Here is a 25896-nt window from a genome sequence, read left to right on the forward strand (position 1 = left end):
TGTTTTTCACTTTGTCACAGCAAGTACCATACCTTTGTAGTTTTAATAAGAGACTTAGATGCATATAATATACAACATGTTATATGTTGTTCTAGTCCAATCGGCTGCTATAATAAAATACCATAAAATGGGTGGCTTAAACAACAAACATTTATTTCTCATAGTCTGGAGGCCAAAAGTCCAAGATCAAGGCACAGGCATGTTCTGTGTCAAGTGAGGGCATTCCTCCTGGTTCAGAGATGGCCATCTTCTTGCAGTGTCTTCACATGGTGGAAGGGGCTAGGGACATCTTTTTTATGAGCGTGCTAATGCCATTCACAAGGGTTCCGCCCTTAAGACCTAATCATTTCTAAAAACCTCATCTCCAAATACTACCACATTGGAGGTTAGTATCAATGTAATAATGTTTGGCAGTGGCAAGGGTGAGAGGGAGGCGTGCAAACATCCAATCTATCACATATATTGTCTAAAGCACAGCTTACTCTCTATTTTCACAGATAATAAAGAGTAGAAGGAAACAGTTTCCAAATACATTTAGCTGTTTTAACATTGAAAACAACCACTTATTATTGAATTTTTTACTCACTGATGTTCCCCAAGCATCCGGCTCATGGTAAGTACTTAAGAGACCTTCATTGAATGAATGAATGTATGACTGCAAAGTTGGAAATCCGAAGAAATTAAAACACTAAGATGAGAAACTCAAAATCTAGGTCCAATGATTCAAAATTTCAAGGATATTTATAATAGCAGTAAAGACCCTTAATTATATGTTTTTTAAAAGCAGACACACATTTTTAAGAGACACTGGATGCTAGTCTAAGAAGGTAAGGCACCCTGAAACCATGTTACATAAAGAAATGTTAATGGATCTAGGTATGTTTAGTCTGAAAAAGAGAAGACAAGATAGTTCTTTGCAAATATTTGAAGCTATTGGGCATAGGCTAAAATTGTCAAGTGGAATAGGAAACTAAAAAAAAATATATATATATATCTAATTAGATATATATAATATTTTAAAAATATAAATATAAATATATATATATATATCTCTTTTTTTTTCTCTGTAGATCCAGAGGCTAGAAATATGGCCAACTGGTAAAAATTACAGGGAGTCAACTTTTCATTTAATAAAAAAAGAGCAGTTTAACAATTAGATCTGCCAAGTGACAGGGTGGGCATCCTTGGGAAGAAGTTGTAAGAAAGGGAATAAACAGTCATTTAGCAGCTCCAGATATTTTGCACAGGACCTGCATTAGTATTACCACCTCCACATCGTAGTTAAAGAAGTGTAGCTTAGAGAACAAAAGTAATTTGTCAGTATCACACAGTTGGTAAGTGGTACAGCTGGAATTCAAACCTAGGAGTAGCTAACTCCCAAAGTATGTTCTTTCATTTCAAGTCAACAAATATTTTTTAATGTCTAATTTGGCAAGGCACTGTGCTGAGTGCTGGGGATTCAAAGATAAAGGACAGACAAAGCACAGTTCCTTCCTTGAAAGGACTCAGAGTTTTTCTTCTCCACAGTGCTGCAAATGTCTGAGTAAGGTCCACATGACCATTTAGGGATACTGGAGAAAGAATTGTTGATCTGGGAGTAGTCTTTACCAAATAATCTTTTTTTTTTAAAAGATTATTTTATTCATTTGAGAGAAAGAGCTAGAGAGAGAGCAGTGAGCACACAGAGAGGGAGAGGGAGTAGACTCCCAGCTGAGCTGGGAGCCTGGTGCAGGCCTCCATCCCAGGACCCTGGAATCATGACCTGAGCCGAAGGCAGATGCTTAACAATGGAGCCACCCAGGCACCCCTTTACCAAATAATCACTGAGAGCCTTCCTGCCCTGAAAAGATTATAGATATGGATTCCTTTTAGTGGATTAGGTATATTCCTACAATGTTGGCATCATTAGGTTTCTGCAATTTGAGCCACTGTATATTATGAAATCTGGTTGTATATTCCATTGAAGCAGAAGAGCTTCAAATGTAATAAAAATCATATGGATTGGGGTACCCGGCTGGCTCAGCTGGAAGAGCACATGACTCTTGATCTCAGGGTCATGAGTTCAAGTCCCCCATTGAGTGGTAGAGATTACTTAAACAAAAAACTTAAAAAATTCTTTGGTAAAAAATTATATTGGGGGCGCCTGGGTGGCTCAGTGGGTTAAAGCCTCTGCCTTCAGCTCAGGTCATGATCCCAGGGTCCCGGGATCGAGCCCCGCATCGGGCTTTCTGCTTGGCAGGGAGCCTGCTTCCCTTCCTCTCTCTCTGCCTGCCTCTCTGCCTATCTGTGATCTCTGTCAAATAAATAAACTTTAAAAAATCTTAAAAAAAAATTATATAGATTGGGGCACCTGGATGGCTCAATCAGTTGAGCATCCCACTCTTGGTTTTGGCTCAGGTCATGATCTCAGAGTCCTGAGATAAAGGTCCTGCATGGGTCTCTGCACTCAGAATGGAGTCTGCTCGAAATTTTCTCTCCCTCTCCCTTCTGCCCCTCCCCCTGCTCTCTTGCACTCACACACTCTCTCTCTCTTTTTAAAAGATTTTATTTATTTATTTGACTGACAGAGATCACTAGACAGAGAGGCAGGCAGAGAGGGGTGGGGGGGAGGCAGGCTTCCTGCTGAGCAGAGAGCCTGATGCTGGGCTCGATCCCAGGACCCTGGGATCATGACCTGAGCTGAAGGCAAAGGCTTTAACCCACTGAGCCACCCAGGTGCCCCTCACTGTCTCTCTCATTAATATAAATAAATCTTTTTAAAAAATCTTATGGATTAAGCACTTTTTAAAATATAAAATGGCCACATCCCAACAAAAGGCTAATGATAATATTCCAATAAGTTACGAATTTAGATAATGTACTAAAGCTTCATATATTTTGCCAGAAATTTCATTAGCTTGAGGGAGGACTAAACTTGTGCTCTTGGCAGTGCACAGTGTCTAGATCAGAGCCACTTTCTGAATTCTCATCCTGGCTTGTCACTTATTACCAACATACTTTGGACTTTGGACAGGTTATGTGACCTAAGATTTACAAGTCCTGTCAGAAAAATGAAATGATAGAGTAACAGAACCTACCTCAATAGAGTGTTATAAGGGTTCAGCAAGTTAATCCACATAAAGAATTTAGAACAGTGCCAGGCACACTGTCTGGCAGGCAGTGTTAAGTTATTTTCACTTGAAAGTACAGGCTTGATCTCCACTAAGGTCAATAATCCATTTTAGAACTCCAATCTTCTGCATTCTACCTGAAGGGGGTCTACCTTTCACAACATCTCTTTTTCACATATAAGCCAGCTCTGGTTAGGAATATTTGTAAAATTGTACTGTATAGTTTGTAAAATTGTGCAGTAAATTCTGACTTAACTTACTAACAACTAAAAGTTTCATTATCCTCTTTTATGATTTCATCAATGTGGATTTTAATTTAGTACAAAGTAAATGTTCAATAAATATTGCTCAAATACACCTATTTAGGCTATCTTTTACATGTTACATCTATAGGGTCAAAGAAAGATGAAAATCAAATTTGTTTACTAAATATATGCTTAGTCATTATAGTAATCTTTTTTTTTTTTTTTTTTTTTTTTTTTTTAAATTTGACAGAGAGAGACACACACAAGTAGGCAGAGAGACAGACGGGGTGGGGAAGAGGCAGGCTTCCGGCCAATCAGAGCGCCCAATGTGGGACTCGATCCCAGGACCCTGCGACCATGACCTGAGCCGAAGACAGAGGCTTAACCCACTGAGCCACCCAGGCACCCTTCACTATAGTAATCTATCTGTTCTCTACACTCACACCAAAATGATGCTGGTCAAGGTAACCCAGGGTTGTTTTTCCTCCCTGCCCTATAGGATTAACTCTTATTTGGTGCTTTGTTGGGGTGATATTTTTTCTTCATACTCTATATACTTCAAAAAATTATTTAAAGCAGTTTACCATTAAAGACACATATACAATAAGGATAATAAAAATGGGAAGAATTATATGGAAAATCTTAGTCTTCACAGTTAAACACAGTCCCGGAGTTTCTTAACAATTAAAGCAGGAAAAAAAGCACATTGTAATTCCTATTGCCTCATTCATCTCAACAGGAAGAATTTCCAAGGTAATAAATTCAAAGAGGCATCTATATGATGTTTCTTTAACCTAAGAATATGGATGAACTAGATGAACATAATAAAGATATCCCCAACAATGTTTTTATGGAGGATGCAGAAAACTATTAATGGTAACTTATGTTTACTATGTACTGTATTTACTATATATATGCTAAAATAATCTTCTATAAATACCATGGATATAATTATAAAACCTTTTAGCAGAGCTGAGTCTAGAATATTAATTTTCTAATATCAAATTCAGAAAATTTTATGGGTTTTTCCCACTACATTATCCTAGACTACCATATATGGAAGAGAATCTGACCTAGGAATCACACATGTTTACAAACATATATGTAAAGCTCCCATAATATACACACCATGTTTATGCGCACGCGCACACACACACACACGCAAACATTGGCCAGTACCAATAATCCTACTGAAATAAGAGATGAATAAATAAATGAGTAAATAATTTACTTTCAGTAAATAAAAGTGATTCCATAAATTAAATACACACAGCATCTGTCAAACTGATGATTTACTGCATTTTGTGCTGGTCATTCTTCTGTATTTCTCATGGACCATCAGGTCATAATTTTTTGTTTTATGATCTCTCCTCCAATCGCTATGCATCAATCAAAGCTCAGAGTATAAAAATAAATTAATTAAATTGAGTCTATAATAAAAACAAATCTGGGATTTGAATTTAACACCAGACATCAAAAATCTTTATCAATTCACACTTCCAGTTATAAAATAAATAAGTCATGGGGATGTAATGTACAGTATGGTGACCATAGTTAATAAAACTGTAATACATATTTGCTAAGAGAATAGATCTTAGAAGGTTTCATCACAGGAAAAAAAATTTTTTTCAAGGGGTGCCTTGGGGGCTCAGTCAGTTGGGCATCTGCCTTTGGCTCAGGTTATGATCCCAGGGTCCTGGGGTTGAGCTCCACAACGAGTTTTCTACTCAGTGGAGAGCCTGCTTCTCCCTCTCTCTCTGCTGTTCCCCCTGCTTGTGTGCTTGCTTTCTCTCTCTCTCTCTGTCAAATAAATGAATAAAATCTTTAAAAAAAAAAAACTTCTTTCAAGATTTTATTTATTTAGTTTAGAGAAAGAGAGAGCATGCGTATGTGCACGAGTCGGGGGAGGGGTAGAGGGAGAGGAAGAGAGAGAATCCTAAGCAGACTTCATGCTGAGCATGGAGCTGGGTGCAGAGCTGGATCCCACAACCAGGAAATCATGACCTGACCTAAAACAGAGAGTCAGACATCTAAGCAACCAGGCCACCTGAGTGTACCAAGAAGGAAGATTTTTTTTGTAACTATGTAAAGTGATGGACATTATAGGCTTACCGTAGTAATTGTTTTGCAATATAAATATCAAGCCACTACACCATATACCTGAGCTAATATAATGTTATATGCCAATCACCTCAATCAAAAAGTCTGTATCAATGTTCCAAAACATACAATTCATTCCTTTCCTCCTTTTACAAACACACTCAGCTCTAAATGCTCATAATTTTACTAGGTACATTAAAACCTGGATGAAACCCAACAGGCCTCCTGGTGTAGTAATACCAACAGCTTCCAGCCCAGCAGAGAGAACACCAACAAATATACTACCACACTTACAAGCCCAGGAAACCAACAACCTGGCTTTTTTTTCTTTTTCTTTTAGTTAACTGGTAAACCTGAATGAATACACTCATAGGCTAGATTGCTTTATGTATATATTATATCTTTAAAAATACACAAATTTGGATGAAGCAAGTCATTCTCTTACTGCAAATCAACTACTGAAAATGTATAGAAATAGAGGATTATAACCCAGTGATCCATTCAGCAATTCCCCCAATTGTGAACCTTATGATACTCCCTTCCCTAGCTTTGGGCCAGTCAAAAAGTTTAAATTAAAGCACGGTCTCCAGAGAAGCAACCACACTATCGCCTGCTGTGAACTTGTGAGAAATGTATATTCTTGAGCTCCAACTAGACCTCCAGAATGAAATTTCTGGGGGTAGGGTCCAGGGTCATGTTTTGACACATCCTTGAGGTGACCCTGATGCTCACTACAATTGGAGAACTGATCTGAAATGAACAGCTCTTCAAGATCTTTTCTTCTTTGCTGCCTCAGTTCATTCCTAACTTACATCCTCATACTCTTCATTACTCTTAACTAATTAGTGAGGATCCTGCTGGTGATCCTAAATCTGCTCACTGGAAATAGCCCTCAAGCACGGTCTATGTTATGAGGAGGCTTCGTTAGTCACCACTGTAATGCCTCAACAGAGAAACATCTCTGGATGCTCGGCCCTTCCCCAACCCTGACTGCTCGATGCTCAGTTGTAGCTGCGATGCACTGCGGGGATAAGCAGCTTTTCAGAGGATCCATCCAACTGGCAATCAACGCTGCTTAACTCATTGCCTGCAGTTACTCTCCACAAACCGTGTGTGTGTGTGTGTGTGTGTGTGTGTGTGTGTGCGCGCGCGCGCGTGTGTGTGCGTGTGTCCACCACCCTCAGGTTGCCTGGCCTTCTCAGCCCCTCTGCCAACTTGCCGTGTGGATCCACTACTCATGGCTGCCCTCTGTGGGTGTTCGGGACCTTGCTTGATCCAGGGTGGTAGCCTACGACACTACATGATCTCGGGTCCACTTCCACAGTGGATGCCTGTCTCATAAGGAAGCCTGGGGCTGAAAGCGTGAATGAATTCCTTAGGAGGAGCAGGGTCTGGGACTCCAAAGGGTAAGCAAGTGATGGCCCACACCCAACACGCACAGGTGAATCAGATACAGAACTAGAGAGGAGCTTTTTTCTTAACAACCACTGGCATTGGAGGGAAATGAGGCCAGGTATCCGGAAAACTGTCTCACGTTCTTCTCAGTACCCAGCACCAACTCCCACTTGGTAGGCTGCTTCTCGGTCTCTAGAAGTCATACTGCTGTATTTGGGCGTGTCCAAAGAGAATGAGCTAGGTAAAGCAGAAACCCTCCTGTCAATATGCACTTAGTTCATTACAATACAGATATGTGTAAATGCAAATTATTGATTAAATTCCAATAAATCGAGGACAATTTACTGTATTTGTAATATGTCACTAATTTCAAGAGAAAAATGTCTGGATTATTTCTCTTGTATTTCACAATCTTTAATAATTTTTCATCTTTCCTTTTTGTATTACTAAAACGCTCAGTTAATAAGCCTGCTTGTTTGTCAATCTGCACGGCACTGCTGTAAGACTTAGAGGACATCTGCACCTCTTCTATAGTTTTCTTATCAAAAAATGGAGTGACGTTTCCAAAAATGTTCTTAAAAGGGTCTGGCGGATGAAGCTGTTCCCAGTTACCGCCCCTCCAGTAAAGAATGACTCTGCCACTCTGAAAATGGCCTGGCACGTGACGCTGCCATGGAAAAGCCGTAGAGAAACAGTGAGTGCAGCGACTGAGGAGGCTCCCCGACCTGATTCATACCAGCTGTAATCTGCTGCCTTCCCTAAAACCAGAAACATAGTTAATGACTCTGCATGGCCAGATTCTACGACCCCACAGACACTCCCCTGAGGTCTCATTCCCTAGTGGGAAGGGTCCTGAGCTAACACTACTGTTATTTTGAATTAGTGCTGGCATAGAGGATCACAGCCAACTGTTCTCCTCCACCTTGAGTTAGAACAGGTAAAAGTGAGAGGAAGAGCTAAGGTCACTATCTTTCTTTAAACTTTTGCAGAAATAGCAAGGCCAGTTCCCAACTACTCAATAAACAGATTTTAGTTCTTAACACACAATAAGAGAAAAGCTCATCTCAGAACAAGCTGTCCTTTCCCTAAACAAGAAAAATAGCTAGCATCAGCATTAAGTGCTTCTTGTTTAAGGCAGCTCCTCTGAGCAAAGAAAATGTTTTATTCCTCTCTCTTAGAAAGAATTTTATCTTATTGCTTGCTCACACAAATCTCTCACAGGGAGTTTGCTGTTTACCTCCTTCAGATCCTGCACGACGGCTGTGAGTCTCTCGTTTTCTGCCTGAATGTTGGTGACCACGGCCCGGCTCTGTTTCAGTTCGTTCTGCATCTCCAAGATCTTCCCCAGATAGTAAGCTTCCTTCGATGCAGACTCCTGCAGAAGCGTTTCTTCCCGAGTCTCCCCATCCTCAGCAACCTTCCGGTGGATGGAGAAGGATTGCCCAAAGGCCTGCAGAGTATTTGGGGAAAAGAAAAAAAAAAAAGTGTCCGATGAAATGCACCATAGCACTATTTAAATAGACTCAGGGAAACGTTTTCTTTTGTATTTTAGAGAAGCAAAACAACACATTTTATACAACAATCTAACTGTTCTCACTGATACCTGAAATCATTCAAATTGAATTAATAAGGGGAGAGAGAATTTTTAAGTATCTTGCTAGAGACATATATAATGAGTTAAGGAAAACCTGAAAAACACTGTTTTATTGCTATTTTTTTTTAAACAAATCCTATTAAGGAAAAGACTGTTCAGTGCTAATGAGGTCATCAAAATTCACACTCTCACTTTCATTCTAGAAAAAAAATCCCAAAAACATTTTTCAAGGAAGAAAATAATGGTTTTATTAGCTTTCTGATACATTAGTGGTAAGACTACACCAATTATGAACAGCACCCTGAAGACAGAAAACCCCTAAATGGCATTTACTGCCCAGTACTACCACTACAAAACAAAAACAAAAACAAAATCAAAAAATTGAAATGTAGTCACTGTATAAGAAAATGTGTATGTATCTATATATTTGTATTAAAAAAATAAAGAATAAACTAGAAACTAATGAAATCGGTAAGCCACAGGGGATGAGTGGGAATGACGGGGAGGGGTGGGGTGGAATTCCAAAACAAGGGATGAGGGAAACTTTCAGGAGCCTTTTCATACAGTCCTGACTCTCAGAGCTATAGTAATGTTTCACAGACCGTCCAAATAAATAATAAGTAAAACCAGTCTCTGGGTGTCAGGGGACCCCATGTGGAACACAAACAGTAACAAATGTTCCTAATTGTACTACAAAGGAACAACTTAACCACACTGAAAGGTTTGGAGAAGAAAAGATCTGGCTTGAGTAATTTGGGAAATAGGTATTTTTTGCTATATGCTGAAGACCAAAAAAACTGTACCCAACTCCTATAGTGGAGTTAATAAATTCTCACACAGATCACAATTCTAAAAACTTCTTTATATTTATACTAGGGTTGAACAAATAAGTAACTATATTATCAATCATGAATGCCAGGTCTCTCACTTTTGGAGAAAGTTACAAGTAAGGAAAGGGAGAATTCTAAAAGGAAACTAGTGGTACTGAGCTGTAATTAGAAGCATCAGGATGAACTTACAGTCTCTAGTGGGTAGATAAATATTCATAGATAGGCAGATGGGTAGAGACATTTCCCTATGTGCATATCTTTGCGCTCAATTCCCACTGACAGGCCCAGAAGCAAGAACATCTCAGCAGCAATGCATACCTACACCCAGGTTTTGTTTCTAAATAGCAATCTCCAGTTAAAAGAACTAGGATTCTTTGGAGAAATGGTCTGTTCTTGAGCTAGAGCAAAATGAATTTCATACATCTTGTGATGCCAAAGAGTAAATAACAAAATGTTTTAAAAAAATAACAGGGATCTATAAAAAAATAATAAAAAAAAAAAAATAACAGGGATCTGTTAAAGGACACAAGAGCCTATCAGAAGGGTCTTATCCCAATGGCCAAATCTGGGATAATTTGGACAATAAAATAAATAATTGTAGTAATGAATTATAATCAATAGAATAATATAGTCATCAGCCCACATTGATACAATAACTGAATAAATGAGGGAAGGAATAGCTCTTCCTTATAGTAAAATTCTAATTAATAAGTGTAGTAGGAATGATGGAGATAAAATATATCAGAATTTGGCAAACACTGAGTAATAATTGTTGCAGATAAAAATTATCAATGCAATATTAAATTAATAAGCCAAAAGTATGATGAGAAATGGGATATTTACATAGTTCTAATACTTATTAGGAGGAGACACCATGATTTAATGATTTCAAAGACTCTTCTCCAAATTTCACTCATAGAACAGAAATTTAGAAAAATAATAACCCGTAAACCTGTGTCTCAATAAACTATCTTTAGACTCTCTATATGGATCAAAATAAAAAAATGTTTCCTAAAGCATCAACTGAGAAAGAAACATTCCCATATAGATGGACAGATGGATGTTCATCTGTACAGAGTAGAACACTCTTGGCATTTGGCTTGTTAAGTCTCTGAACAGAAAGAAATTCCTATTTCAGTAGCCAAAATTTCTATACATAGTAATAAGCATATAGACTCATGAACAGATGAAAAATCATCTTCAGCGGTGATGTTTACTTTGCTTTCCCATCAGTAATGGTCAGATTCTTTGAGGTCAATTCTGAATTCGTTACCTATTAGAAAGCCTTTGGAGGGGAGAGTTTCACAATAACCTGGTGAAGTTTTCACCAGACCTCACCTAGCAAACGAATCCTGACTATACAGTTAAGCATTAATAAAATTTACAATTAGCATGAACCGTGCATCAAGCACCTCAGCTAGCTTCCTTTTTACAACATAATTTTCCATTTCTTTGTAACAGAAAACTGCCACAGGGCCATTTTCTTTACTCTGCCTAAGTAAAATCACACACGTAGGCACTCAGAATATGGCTCTCATCTTATTCTCAGCGCGTAGGCAATGGTCTCTCGGTAGCTAAAACAACCTCTAAAGTCTTAACAGCAAGTGAATTTGCCTTTCCGCCCCGACATAAAGTTTTATAAATTGTACTCTGGATCCAGCACCAAAGGAAATAAAAATTTCCAGATAATATATGGAATAGGTTTTCAGAAAAGAATCAAGAACTGAAATTGCAAATATAAACATTTTGATGACTCTTTCTATTTACTGCAGCTCAGAAACCTTAACTGAACATATGGGTTTCCAAAGTTAGTCATTATTTTTATGAGGAATCTGGCCCTTCATTGGACCTGATTTGAAAACCAATGAAAGCATGCAAGGTTATCCAAGGACATTAACCATGGTGTTTTCCATGTATAATATAAAAATAATACCAATGCTCACAGCCTACAGATGCCCCACGATGTGCATTTGCAAATCCAGTGGGTACTAACACTACTCAGAAAAAATCTGCATTTTAGAAAGGGAAAGTAAAGGAGAAAACACTCCTATTCTGCCTAATTCCTAATTGTCAGTAAGTGGAATGGGACATGACGCCAACTGACATCTGCCGTTTGGCTAATTGTTAAAGTGGATTGACCAGGACCTGTCTGGCTCTGCCGGGTAGCTTCTTCCTCCATCACTATTTAAGAATGTCCTGACAAAGCTGGACCTAAGAGAAGACAAACAACGTTCATCAAGGCCACTGAAGCTGTATCCTTGGCAGAAATCACAAAACTAGCTTCAATGTCTATTTATAGGCAAACCCAGGGTAGTCATATTCCTACTTATATTTCATTCAGGCAGCAAATTCCTTTTAGGTACTGCAATAATTACATGGATGATTTTCATTTGAAATCAATTCCAGTAAACTGACGTTTCTACACAATTTTGGAATATATTATGATTTAATTGCACAATATCACCTTCATATAGTCCACTGCAATGTATCGTAGTGCTTTCAATTACCTACCAATGTAAGTCCAATTAGCTATATAATAAGTTCTTTCCTTTCTCATTCTACTCACATGACTTCTTAATCCAAAGAAAACTGATATTTTTCACCTTCATGTTCAGGACAATATATTAGCTGTTAAATGGAATTTTCATACTTCTTATCCTTCTTACTATGAATGATTAAAGAAATAAAAGTTTGGCTAGTATATTTAATAACATCACATTATCTTAAAAATATGTGTCCTTGGTTACAGAATTTTCATTCTTTCATCTTAAAAAACTGTAGCAGAACAGTGTACTAAGTCACCTAAGGACATTAGACAAAATACTTTTTATTTGAAATACTAAAATTTTTTGTTTGTTCATTCACATAATAAGTATTTACAGAGAACTGTAATAGGTGCTGCTTAAGACACTGAAGATCTGCTATGTTCTAGCAAAAAGATCTCTTGCTTGTGGGAGCATACATTCCAGTGGAACATAAACAAAGCAATGATCATGTAGCATAATGTAGCAGAAGTTCTAGAAAGAAAATGAAAGCCAGGGTAAAAGCATAGAACAGCACTGCCTAACAGGACTTCTCTCAAAGATGGATCTGTGTTGTCCACTAACCACTAACCACAGGTGACTAGTGAGCTCTTAAATGGTGGCTAGTGTGACCAAAGAATTGAATTTTTTAATTTTATGTAATTTCATGAATTTTAATTGTCACCTTTGGCTAGTGGTTACCATGTTGGACAGTGCAGGGATAGAGAGTAAGGCAGGTGCTGAGACAGGAAACCCTATTTAGACAGGACCTTCAGGGAAGGGGGTAACCTTTGAGCAGACCTGAACAAAGGAAGGAGTGAGCCAGAAGCTGGCCTTTCCCCACAGCAGCAAGCCTAAAATTAAGTGTTACTAAGCAAGAATTACTGCACTGCCATGGCACCACTTTAAAGACCATTGGTGGCATGGCATGGTGGCATCTCCTTTAAGTCTCTGCCAGAGCACTTAAAAACCTGAGTGAGCCAGGGATGACTGAGACATGATTTAACTTGAAAGAAGAAAAGCGCTGACAACTACTATGTCACTGTAACCCAACCTCTACAAACCCTACCTTCTTTGAACATACAATAAAAAATATTTGACCAGTTATAGGTCTCTGTTGCCTCAGATGGCCAGGAAATTCAGCATTAAATGCTCTACAGCAATTAGCTAAATTATCTCAAGTTTCTGGTGTAACTCTCCAGAATATACAGTTTTCTCTATACTGTTTTGAGTTTCTGTTGTATTAACCCTCATGGTATTGGTTTCCTTTATTCTTATGTACTTCAAATACTTTTGGAGTAGAAAGGATATGAATTATAATCTCACCAACTGGTTTAAATAATGTTGAGTTACTTTTTTTTTTTTTTTTTAATTTAAGCCTTAAAGAAAGTCCATGTTAAAGAATGGAGTTTGAAAGTTTAAGAGGACTGAGAGTTCTATTAAGGAGTCATTCTCATTCTGTGGAAAATAATGGGTCCAAAGAATTTCATAAAGTGTGCACATGTGCACACACATACAGGAATAAATGAGCTAAACTTGTTAGAACTGACTGAGAAACATTTCCCAAAATACTTACTCCAGCAGTGAAGTGTCTTAGTGGGTATGATCCAGTTATAAAAGAAGGGATCATTGGAGGTGACACAATCCAAAAGTACCTAGCTAGGAGAAATTGGTTTCCATGACTCACGGCTCAAAAGTTATTAAGAATCATCAGGTATTCTTGACAGAATCAAGCCTGATCCTTGAAAGGGCACATGAACCCGTAAGAGGCAAAAGAGGCAAAAGAGGTCAAGGGTGTGGGCTCCTGAGCTGGACCAAATCTACCACTTCCTAACTGCAGAACATTGAGCAAGTTACTTAGCATTTTGTACCTCAGTTTTCTCATCTCACAGTGTTGTGAGGCTTAAAAGAGAATGTCTATATATCACTTAGAACAGTTCTTGGTAGAAATACTGTAAATGCTCAAAAATTATTGGCTAAAATTAGGAGAAAGAATATGTACTTTGGAATCAAATGCATTTGGTGTACACGTGCCTCTTCTGAAATCTCTGGCAAGGTTCTGAAATTCTATGTCTCAGTCATCGCACATGCAAAAATAGAAGAATGGCATCTACCTTAAAAGTAAAAACAGAATAGCCCTAAAAACATAATAACCCTTTATCAAAGGAGATATAAGATCCACCACAAGGGGCGCCTGGGTGGCTCAGTCATTAAGCGTCTGCCTTCAGCTCAGGTCATGATCCTAGGATCCTGGATTGGAGCCCCACGGAGGGCTCCCCCTCCTCCATGCTCATGCTCTTTTTCACTATCTCGGTCTCTCTTTCTCTCTCAAATAAATAAATAAAATCTTTAATAAAAAAAATCCACCACAAAATGCCTTGCACACAGTAGATGCTTGCTCAGTACCAGTCCTCAGCCTCTCTCACCTGCGCTTTGGAAGTCTCAAACCTGACATGGGCAGGTTCTTGCTTCCTTTGGTGTAAAGGTCCTCAGTGAACTCCCACATGACTCGGGAGGTGGGTCGCCCCTCTATGGACCACAGCTCCATGTGTATTTCTGAAACACTAAACCTCTTACCAGAAGTTCTGATGTAACCCCTTTTTTTTTATTAAGCCATTAAAAATGTAAAAAGACAAATTTCTCAAGTCCTAGGCTCTAAGGTTTGTTTTAGCAAAGAATTCAGTTTTATCTTCTTTCAGTGAAAATTTTCAACTCTTCCTTAACTTGCCCCATCTTATCTGGCTTTTAACCTAAGTCCTAACCAATTATAAATCCCATCCATCTAGGAAACACAGGATAGCTATGATAACTTGGGTTATTGCCCCTGATTTTTCCAAGTGTAATACATAACAGCGTATCATTCAAATACATATTTACTTAAAGCCTAGATTTTTTTTATCTTTGCTGATTTATAATAGCACCTTCTGTCTTGCTGAACAAACCCCCTTTCAAACTATTCTGAGATTTTTCTAAATTTTATTATTATATATTGAATATACATGAAGAGAATTTATCACAAAATATAAGCAAAAAAATATTGAAATTAATTTCTGTAGTTTAAGAAAAAGACCATTACCCATTAGCCTCAAAAGATCCTTCCTTTGTCCTATCTCCTTCATTGTGCCCCAACCCCTCCCCAAGTAAACATTATCCTAAATTTTGTGTTTACCATTTTCTTACTTTTTTTGTAGTTTTCCATATACATATGTATTTGTAAACAATATACTGTTCAATATTGCTTGTTTTTAAAGTCCTATAATGGAATCATTCTATAACAACTTTCGCAATTTGCTTTTTCAACTCAACTTTACATTCCTACAACGTATCCATTTTGATTGGTATAGCTGTAACTCATCTTTTTTCATTGCTATCGTGTACTGAATGGATAATTGGATTGCTTCTAATTCTTTGATGTTATAAACAATGTAGCTGTGGTAAATATCCGTGTGCAGGTTTTTTATGGACATGTTTTCATATCCATATTCCTTTGGGTAGATATCAAGGAGCATGACTGCTAGATCATATAGCAACAGTATGTTTTGTTTTATAGGAAACCACCAAATTGTCTCCCAAAGTGGCTGCACCATTTTGCATTTCTACCAGCAATGCATGGGAGTTCACGTTGTTCCATATCCTCACCAATAATCACTTAAGCAATTTATTAAATATTAAATTTAACAGACATAAAATTATATTTCAATATATTTAACCAGAACATAGCATATGAGAAAAAAAGGATTACAAAAGGATTACAAAAACTGTATCATTATTTACTGTAAGTATAATTAACATAAACTATATTTATCTTGGTGCAGACCTATAGGAAATAGTTTGCAAACCAGGGCTGGTTCCCAGATATACACATTTTGAATTTTGAATAGCATTATCCTAAGTCACAAGTGCAAGAATTTCTCTCTAATGGTTCTCAGCCCTAGTGACCCATTCGAATCACCTGGAAAGCTTTTGAAAAACAGACACATAGACTTCATCTCCAAATATTCTGATTTGGGACAAAGACTCCTAAACTTTCTTGGTTTAGGACCTCCCAGTGGAGCCCAGTGTCAAGAATGGGGTCTCAATAATGTTTTCATAGCACCCCAAGACAAAAGAAATAGTGAATAATTCCTTTTACTAAATAAGTGCTCATGTCCTAAGAATATAGTAGTTGTTTGAAAAAAAAAATGTAAATTTAAAGAAAAAATATTTTCATTTCATTCTTAAATAACCACAATTATGTATAATAAGATGTGTGCTCCCACTGGGCACTGCACAACTTCTCAAACCTGGAATCAGATTGGACCCTGTCACCCTCATTTCCTATTCCACACTGATTTTCATATGGCATCTGCTTTTTATCAGAGCAACCTCTGAAAACCCAGCTTTGCAAAATATTGCATTAAAAAAAAGAATGTAGCTCAATCCAATATTGAAACTGTGAACTGAACTAGAGCTCACAGTGACAAAAGACACCACGTATCACTGTGTTCCCCTCAAACATGTAAAATATCCCATGGTCCTCTGTGGGTTTGCAACGGTGCCTCTGGGCACTTAGGCACACAAGGTCTGGGGTATCCACCGATCTGGGGTAAGGCCTAGCCAAAGTATCTCTGACACGTTCATTGCGAGATTCTCATATAAGGAAGGGTTGAGAACCACTGCTCTAGGGTGCGGGCCAGGAGCTGAAACCACCAGATTGTAGATGACACATAGCCTGAGCTCTTCTTAACAGGGCTGCCGAGCATTCCAATGTTGCCACATACATTCATACTGTCACTTGCAGTGTCCACAAGTTCCTATTGCTCCACATCCTTATTCTTGACTTTTAGACTCTGAAGTTTTGTTTTTTTTTTAAACCACCTGGTAGTTTCATTTGCATTTCCCTGATTACTAATGAAGTTAGGCATTTTCATATTTTTCCATTCTATTTCCATTTCTGTGTAGTTTCTACTTAAGGCTTTTTTCCTTTTTCCACAGAGTGCATTTTCCCCCCTTTATTAATTTGTCAGTCATATGCATGGCAAATATCCTCCCAGCTTGTTTTTTCACTCATTTTACAGTGTCTTTTTTTTTTCTTCTCTTTAAAAGGCAGGGAGGAGCAGAGGGAGAGGGACAAGCGGACCTTACACTGAGCACAGAGCCCAACACGGGGCTTAATCTCAAGACCCTGAGACCACAACCTGAGCAGAAATCAGATCAGATGCTTAACTGACTGAGCCACCCAGGCACCCCTGTAGTGTCTTTTGAAAACATAAGGTCTCATTTTCTAAAGAACAGGTTCTTGTTCCCTTACTATTTGTTAGTAGTAAGTATGGCAAATATTTTCTCCCAGTTTGTGGCCCCCTCCCATTCTTTCAGTGATGTCTTTTGATGAAATAATGTCACTGACTTATTATTAATGTCCCTGGCCAATCCCTTGCTTCCTGGCTAGGACTTTTTGTGTCTCATTTAAGTCTTCCCTCCTCTATGTTCATAAAGGTATTCTGTATTTTCTTCTAAAAGTTTACAAGTTTTGTCTTTTACATTTAAGTCCCTTACTCCATATGAAATTGATTTTTGTGTACGGAATGAAGTACAGATCTATTTTAATTATTTTCTATATAAATAATCAATTTCCCTAGCACTATTTAATGAATTACCCCTCCATTTCCACTGATGTTGAGTGCCAAGTCAGCCATAAATCGTATTGACATAAGTGTGCCTGTTTCTAGGCTATCCCATAAGGCTCCACTGATGTTTTGAGAGCACGGAAGTGAGGGGCAGTCCCTCTGAGAAAGAAGCTGTAACTTACGTCATCTAAACCTTTTTAATTGTGATTTAAGCTTTGAACCAAATGCACCAAACAGGATGTCATTACTAATGGCAATCTATTAAATGAAAATGCCATACTTTGTAGGAAAGGAGCAAATCCATATTGATTTTAAAATGTAGCCAGTGAATATACAAAACCTAGGTTTTTCTTTCCTTTATGTAAGGAATATATACAATAATTAAAGAAAATATAGATAATCCCAAAAAGTAGAAAAAAGAAAAAGTTACACCTTTCTTCCCTTACCCCAACAATTTAGGGCAATTAAGGACCTCCAAACCCTTGCTCACCATTGCCTACTGGGCCCCTTGAGATCTTTAGCACATGTTTTACTCATAAAGGTTTAGGCCTCAAGCTCAGATCTGGTCTTCTTCCCGAAGTGAACTTGGCTCAACCAAAAGGATTCTATCTGCCAAGGAGGGTGTCCACCCATGCCTTCTCCTCCTTAGCTCTCCCTGGGTTCTAAGTATTTTTTTGTTGTTTTTGGCAGGGTGATGTATGTCATAAGAAATCTTAGACAACCACTGTCCCCTAGTTGATATTTATAGTCAAACGTATGGTTCACTTCAGCCTCCTCTCACTGGGTTAGAAGCTGGTCTCTTATTACTATGGCTATTCACAGTCCCAAGCAAGGTACAGAGACTTTAAGAATCAGCATAAGGAAAAATATAGATGCTCAGCAAGTAATCTCTAGACTGCTCGCTTAGCAGAATATGTCTGTCCAGAAGCAAAACTCCAATGCACACATTTTAGGAGTATTACAACCAGAAAGACACTCTTCAGTGTTTTTTGAACAACACATGTATAAAATACAGGTAAAAAAATTTTTTTCTGGGTACTATCCGATGAGGGTCTTTGTCTATGAAAAGGTAGATAAAAGGAACTTAACTTAAGTCATCATAAGTTGTATTCTGGGTCCCCACGTATAAAAATAATAAATTTTACATTCCTTTTCCTGATTAAAAATCAGACCAATATCCAGCAAAAAAAAAAAAAATTATTTTTGCTAACTTTCCCTCCCTTCCCTTTCTCCTTTCTGCGACTCCTTCCCACAAACATTCATTCAGAAGCTATGCATTTACGTACCAAATCACTGGACTATCAAGGACTCATTATATTGTATGAAGAAACCTGGTGGTTTTATTTATATGCTGGCTTTGTATAAAAACAAGTCTATCCCTTGGGCACTTCAGTGGCTCAGTTGTTGAGCATCCGCCTCGTGGTTTTGGCTAAGGTTGTGATCTCAGGGTCTCGAGACTGAGCCCCACACTGGGCTCCGCACTACACGCGGAATCTGCTTGAGATTGTCTCTTTCCCTCTCTCTCTGCCCTTCCTCCCACTCACGATCTAAATAAATAAATAAATAAATAAATATCTGTTTAAAAGTCATTAAAACCACAAATCTATCCTTTTAAAGAATAACTTGTAGAGCCATTCAGTTGATCCATCTCAAACAAATGAACTGACCTTGGCTCAGGCAGTGACCTCACAATAATCCCCATAGATAAGAGGGACCCCCAGAGGAGACTATTCCTACTTAGGAGTCAGAAAAGGAAAATCTTGTTTCAGGAGAAAGAACTGAACGTAGAAAGGAGGGTTTCATTCAGGAAAAGGATTATCTCACACATTATCCTCAGAGAATAAATACGGTAGGCTTTTTTGAAACCTAAAGAAGAAAGTAATGAGGGCATATTCCTGATCTTGAAGCTAACAGCAATAAAACAATATTGACATGGAGTTATCAATATGAACTAGATGTTCTTAAAACTCAGTTGAGACTAGGATATAAGAGAATAGATCAAGTGACTTTTATTACTAATCAAGTAAGGAAAGAAAAATGGGGGTTTTTTGGACACATTATTTCCTTTCCTCCATATGTGGGCCTTTATATTCTTACTGGTTAACCAAGTAAAGGAACTGTATGTTTTGAGTGTGTCTTCCTGTCTTCATGTAAAGTAATGTGATCCTTTACTTGAATTTTTAAAAATCACCTCAGCCTTAAAAAACTACTTATAAAACAAATGGCATTATTCACTACTTCGCATTAATGTTTGGTAATCTGCCAAAGTCACCAGCTGGTCAGTGGCAGAATGGGAATTCAAAGTCCAGTAGCCCTGACCCCAGAGCCCCGTGTATCAGGTACTCTGCACTATATATAAGCAGAACTGCAGCAAGAAATCAGAATGAAGAACCTGATAAGAAGCATTAATAAGGGGGCGCCTGGGTGGCTCAGTCGTTAAGCCTGTGCCTTTAGCTCAGGTCATGATTCCTGGCATCGGGCTCTTTGCTCAGTGGGGAGCCTGCTTCTCCCTTTCCCTCTGTCTGCTGCTCCCCCTGCTGTGTTCTCTCTGTCAAATAAATAAATAAAATCTTTTTTTAAAAGGGGGGGTGAAGCATTTTAAGATAATATGAGATTTTTGTTCTGAACTTATAGGAAGTTAGGAAATACAAAAGTAATTTAGGTAGAGTAAGATATGAGCTTGTTCAGGCTAAACCAAAATGAAAGCATCATCTAGCTATCTCTGCCCTAGTTCGCTATTGTGGACTGGCCTGTGAGTTACCTAAATATCCACCCTCCTCTCCCCTTTCCAAGAAATGTTGATGTCATCATTTGGGTATAGTAACCCAGCTTAAAGACTACTTTTCCTAACTTTCTTGGTTTCTAGGGAAGTTTAAGGAAATGGAAACAGAAGCTACGTAGATGGAAGCCAGGAAAGCTCTTTCAAGGGGGGGGATTCAGTTGAGAGGTACGTGCTTTGCCCTTTCATTTCCTTCCAGCTTGGAATATAGACATAACAGTAGAAGCACTGATAGCATCTTGTGACCACGAGGAGACTTATGGCATGTAAGACAGCACTAGGAGAAGCCTGGGCTCTTTGTGACCAGAGAATTGCCACACCAGGGCCACACCAGGGTGGCTCAATCTGTTAAGCGCCTGCCTTCGGCTCAGGTGGTGATCCCAGAGTCGTGGGATCCGGCCACATGTTGAGCTCCTTGCTCAGCAAGGAGCCTGCTTCTCCCTCTGCCAGCCTCTCCCCTTGCCTGTGCTCTCTCTCTGTATCAAATAAATAAATTAATAAAATCTTATTTAAAAAAAAAAAAAAAGCATTGCCACCCCAGCCCTGAACTACTTAGCTCTGGACTTTTATGTTTAAGCCACTCTTATTTGAGTTTTCTGTAAAGATAATTTTTTAACTCTTAATTATCCTCAATACTTTCTTTCCAGAAATTTACAAGAACTCTTAATAAATTGTATTCTAATTCACAATAACCTCCTTTCTGCCCCACATTTATTCCTCTCTGCAACTCATCTCTACTAGCCTTATACTCATGTCTTTATGAATTCATAGCATACACTGTTAACAGAAAACACTGGAATATCAGTAAAGGTAGAAATGAATAGTAGATGCAAAAGTCAACAGCTCAGCCTGTGATGTAAAAGGGGGAAAAAAGATCATGAGAAATTCAAAGTTAAGCAATTTGTCTAGAATCGTGAGTCCAGTTATTGGTGAATCCAGGGCTCCAACTGAAAAACTCCTTTGTGATGTTGGTCTTAAAGGGAACCGCTGAGAACTGGCAAGAAGGAAGTGGAAAAAGCTTCTGGTTGAGGGTGATTTAGCAAAAGCCTCGAGAAGGAAGGAAAGAGGTAGACGGTACTTATTTATAGGCCATCAGAAGCTGTGAGAGTCAGGGACCATTTTAAGAAAAGCAGAACCTGGTGCAGTACTGAAGCAGATTTGGTGAAAAGAACCAAAAAGGAGGTGTGAAATCATGAAATAAGTAAGCTTAGAGGTGCCTCTCAACCACCAGCATGGGAAAGACGGGGGTGGGGAAACAGCTGAACAAGCAGGGTATTCAGACTGGCCTGCCAAAGCGCACAGTTGCTGGTATTTATTATAAGTCATGCAACATTCATCCCTGATCCTGACCCTGACCCTGAGCCTGAGCCTGACCGTGACCCTGGCTATGAAGAATTTTCAGTCTCCTCATTATTATTTTTTTTTTTTCAGTATTTTCAGGGCATTTGTAATACAGATTTTACCCCTATAATCATTCTCCTCTCAAAAAATTTTTTAAATGTCTGTGAGAACTTTAAAGATATTTGGGCCTCTCTCCAAACTGATCATTATAAAGGGTTAGGGGTAAAAAACAGGACACATGCTTGTTACTCAGAGATTTGTGTTAGACAGTCAGTCACAGCCAGCGGACAGATGAAGGTGAAGAGCAGCCGTCCTAGGACTTAGAGATCTATAAATCCTACCCTGTGCTGGATGAAGGCCCTTTCTTGTCTTACTTATGGCTCATCTGTATCTTGTCATCATAAAAGAGTCCTAACTAACTTGTAACAGGTTGCCTTGAGACACCCAGACTTCAGAAGGCTAACTCTATCTCTTGGGGAATATAGTCATCAACTTTGAAGCTATGCATCCTAAGGGGTTGTCAAGGAAGAGGTCTTCAGCCCTCTCTATCTAACATCCCTGGTCAAGAGCTTAAATTCCTCTATCGGTAAGAAAATATGAAGACTTTTTGGCTTCCTCCTTTGAGCCTGATTGTAATAAGATGATAACCACAGATTCTTCTCTTCAAACAAAAACTAATGTGAATTTTCCTACCACAGACCCAAACATTTCCACCCCAACTCTGATCTACATCAAGGCCTTTAACTCTGGGGAGAAATGAAAGAAACAGAATTTAAGATGCAGATATTAAAGATAGAAGTAAAATCTCAGGAAGGAAAAGATGCTTTGTTTTTTATGACTGATTGATGGCTTTTCCTGAGATGAGTAAGTGTGGCTGGAAAACTTCTAACAGCTAGTCATACATGGTTGGGTTGCCAGATGTTATTTAATCCTCAAGCTCAGCTCATGCTTCTCTCTGATTTACCTTATGCCTCACCACATCTCCAATTAGACATTATATCTGATATCAACAGGGCAAAGATGGGGAGTTGGGGGAGAGGTGTTCAGGAAGGGAAAGAGAATGTAACAGGTGGTCAACAGTAGGGTGAGACTCACAGAAGCTGAGGTGGTCTGCTTTGCTCATTATTTGGCCATTTCTCTCCAATGAAAATCAAAGTATCCTTTCAGTCTACCTCAAAGGACCCCACAACAAAATCGCTATATCAAAGCAACAGAAGTCAACTGTCACAGGATTCATTCTCAGGGTTATTCCTTCTTAAATGCACGTTCTAAGTTCTAACTCCATACCCTCAACAACCTTCTTTTAGACCCATGTTTGAATTTCCTAAGGTAAAACTGTGACTCTGAGGACAAAGCTTTTCCTCCCAGACTTCATGGGGAAATAGAAAGTATGAATTTGAAAGTACTTCAATTCAACCTTAGTTAAAATTAAAGAGAGAACTCATGAGCAATGAAGGTACTGAGTGAGATACTTTGAGAAAAATAACTTTATAGTTATTTCAATAATAACGTAGGTTATTTAAGAATTCAGGAAGGTTCGGGGCGCCTGGGTGGCTCAGTGGCTTAGAACTTCTGTCAGGTCATGATCCCAGGGTTCTGGGATTGAGCCCCACATTAGACTCTCTGCTCAGCAGGGAGCCTGCTTCCCCCTCTCTCCCTGCCTGCCTCTCTGCCTACTTGTGATCTCTGTCTGTGAAATAAATAAATAAAATCTTAAAAAAAAAAAAAAAAGAATTCAAGAAGGGTGAAAAATATGACCTATTGAGAAGTATTTCTATTTGGGGGTCTTAAGAGCACATTGAACAAATTTATGCTCTAAGTTTAAATTTGCACATGCTCTTTCTCTTGTCAAACTAATCAGTAGCTTTAAAAAAAAAAAATTATTTGGGGGTGGGGGGCAGAGACTCTGTGCTGAATGGTGAACCTAACCTGAGACTTGACATCATGACCTGAAGTCACAACCTGAGATCATGTCCTGAGCCAAAACCAAGAGTTGGACGCTTAGCTGACTATGCCACCCAGGTGCCCCAAGCTAATAAGTAGCTCTTAAGTGTTGGGTGAGTAATGTCTATTATTTCAAACTATTAAGGGTTGGGGCACCTGGCTGGCTCAGTCAGCAGAGCATGTGAATCTTGATCTCAGGGTCTTAAATTCAAGCCCCATATTGGGCATAATGCTTACTTAATTAAAAAAAAAAAAGATGCAAATTATAAAGGCCTTAACCTGGAACCTTAAGACTACATATGCTTGTTAGGAAGAACTGAATCTCTCACAATGTATTTTAAAGACAAATTCTCATTTACATAAAGTTGTAAACTATGTTTGACATAGAAAATTGATTTTGCACACCCGCCTTGTTATAATTAACCTAATGTCTGTGATCTCAGTATACTTGACCTCAGTATACTTAACCTCATCAATGCACAAACTCAGTAGCATGTGATGCTAGTTAAGAAAAATACCCAGACTCACATACTAAGATATTTTTTCTCCCAACTAGATAGTAAAATAAAATAGCATTTATAGCAGCTTCATTTTCAAGACCACAATGCGTAATGTCATTCTTCTACGTATCTGTCAAGCTGTTTGCCCAGATGAACAATATATTGTTCCATTAAGAGAGCTGTTTGCCCAGATGAGCAAATTGTTTGTTCTGATAAATTGATTTGTAAGAATTTCCTAAAGCAAACCGTAAAGTTATTTATTAATTTACTGTCTAATCTTCCTGAGCAAGAATTTCCTGGAGCAAAGAGTTAAGTCATATTAACACGGGTGGGCTCAGTTCTAATACATCGCATTCCACATGTAAATAACAAATGGTTAAGGAGAAAAAATATGATTGACATAGAGGAACATTCAGCCATAGAATTTTAGAAGTTGGTAAGTAGTAAGCTCATAAGTAAACTGTAGAAGAAATTGAGACCCGGAGAATTTAAATAATCTACCTAAATTCATACAGCAAGCAACCTAGAGAATTTAAATAACCTACCTAACTTTATATAGCATGAAAGAGGACAACAGAATACAGATATTTTGCTGTGAATCCAATATTCTATTACATGACTCAGCTCCTGCTTTGAAATGGACCCTTAAACACAGAGAAATGTAGATTCTTTCACAGTACCTATAAGTGGTTCCTGGGATCACAAGCATCTCTACAGCTGTCATATGGAGATCTAAGCAAAGACGTAGCATTGGCAAAGTTGTCAATTCCTAACACATCTTACATACTTAACAATGAAAAAATTTAGAAACTTAAAAGACTGTGAAGTCTTCTTCATTTTAAATTTATTTTATGTCAGTAAAGATCACACTTGTACTTTGGCAAAAAATGTCCATTCCACCAATTATTCTTTTGCACTGTATTTGGAACCTATTAACATGGGCCCTCATGTCAACTTGTACCAGTAAAGAACTCTGACTAGTGCTCCAATATCAAAACTGTCACCAGTCAAACACTATATGAAGATGTGATTACTTTCTGCTCTTCATTTTTATGACTCCCAGTCATTCAAAAAGTGTCTAATTTAGACAACATGTTGGTTTTATGTTTAGATGCCTGAAAGAGTGGAAAGATTTATAATACATTAAACAGCCAAAAGCCTCCTACTGTCTAAAGCTCTGTGATCCAATATGGCAGCCATTAGCCACATGTGGCTATTTACATTCACATTAATTAAAATTAAATAATATCTAAAAGTCAGTTCTTTGATCACATATTCATATTTGTAGAGTAGAAATCTATGTATACTTTCAAAAAATTGCAGGGAGGGATATGTCATAGTTGGCCACTCTACTACAGAATGTATAAAACCTTAGTAAATGTGCATCATTAAATAAACCATAAAGCAAAGTTATATTAATCAGAATAGGGTAACACAGGAACAAGCAACCACAAAAATCTTAGCATCTTAAGACAACAAAAGTTCATTTGTTCTATCCCATAGTTCAAAGTAGATGTTTCTGGTCAGGTGGTTCTCCAGGCTACATCTCCTTGGATGACTTGGATGATTGGAGCAGTGATTTGGAGAGGTAGGCTCCTCTGAATTCACCCCAACAATAATGAGAGGAGGGGGGATTTTACTAGATCTTTGGGAGCTAGCTCTGGAAGTGCCACACACCACTTGTCTCCATAGTCCACTGGCCATAAGTAGTCTTCTGGCCCCATACAGATGCAAAGGGGTTGAGAAAGGCTATCTTCCTATAAGCCCCAAAAGAAAATGACATAACGTGATGAGTACAGAGGGCTGTCTTTGCCTGAGACGTCAGCCAACATTCAGACCTCATCACACACACAGAGGAGTCTCAAGATTTTATAAGTAGGTGGTATCACTATTCAAAACTATTCCTGGCCCCTCATTATGGAAGGATTAG

At 38.3% G+C, this 25896-nt stretch overlaps 1 protein-coding gene across 4 annotated transcripts in view; it reads right to left on the minus strand.

The window, feature by feature from the left end:
- LOC111161327 (BICD cargo adaptor 1) overlaps nt 1–25896 on the minus strand; it is a 219944-nt gene that overhangs the window by 116079 nt on the left and 77969 nt on the right. For all 4 annotated transcript variants that reach the window (XM_022524926.1, XM_022524924.1, XM_022524925.1 and 1 more), the window contains exon 2: nt 8088–8300. In XM_022524926.1, coding sequence (XP_022380634.1) covers nt 8088–8300 — 213 coding nt within the window. The remainder of the gene's footprint in view (nt 1–8087; nt 8301–25896) is intronic.

The sequence above is a fragment of the Enhydra lutris genome, unplaced genomic scaffold (genome assembly GCF_002288905.1).
Source record: "Enhydra lutris kenyoni isolate GAN:26980312 unplaced genomic scaffold, ASM228890v2 scaffoldscaffold84, whole genome shotgun sequence".
In the NCBI taxonomy this organism is placed as follows: domain Eukaryota; kingdom Metazoa; phylum Chordata; class Mammalia; order Carnivora; family Mustelidae; genus Enhydra; species Enhydra lutris.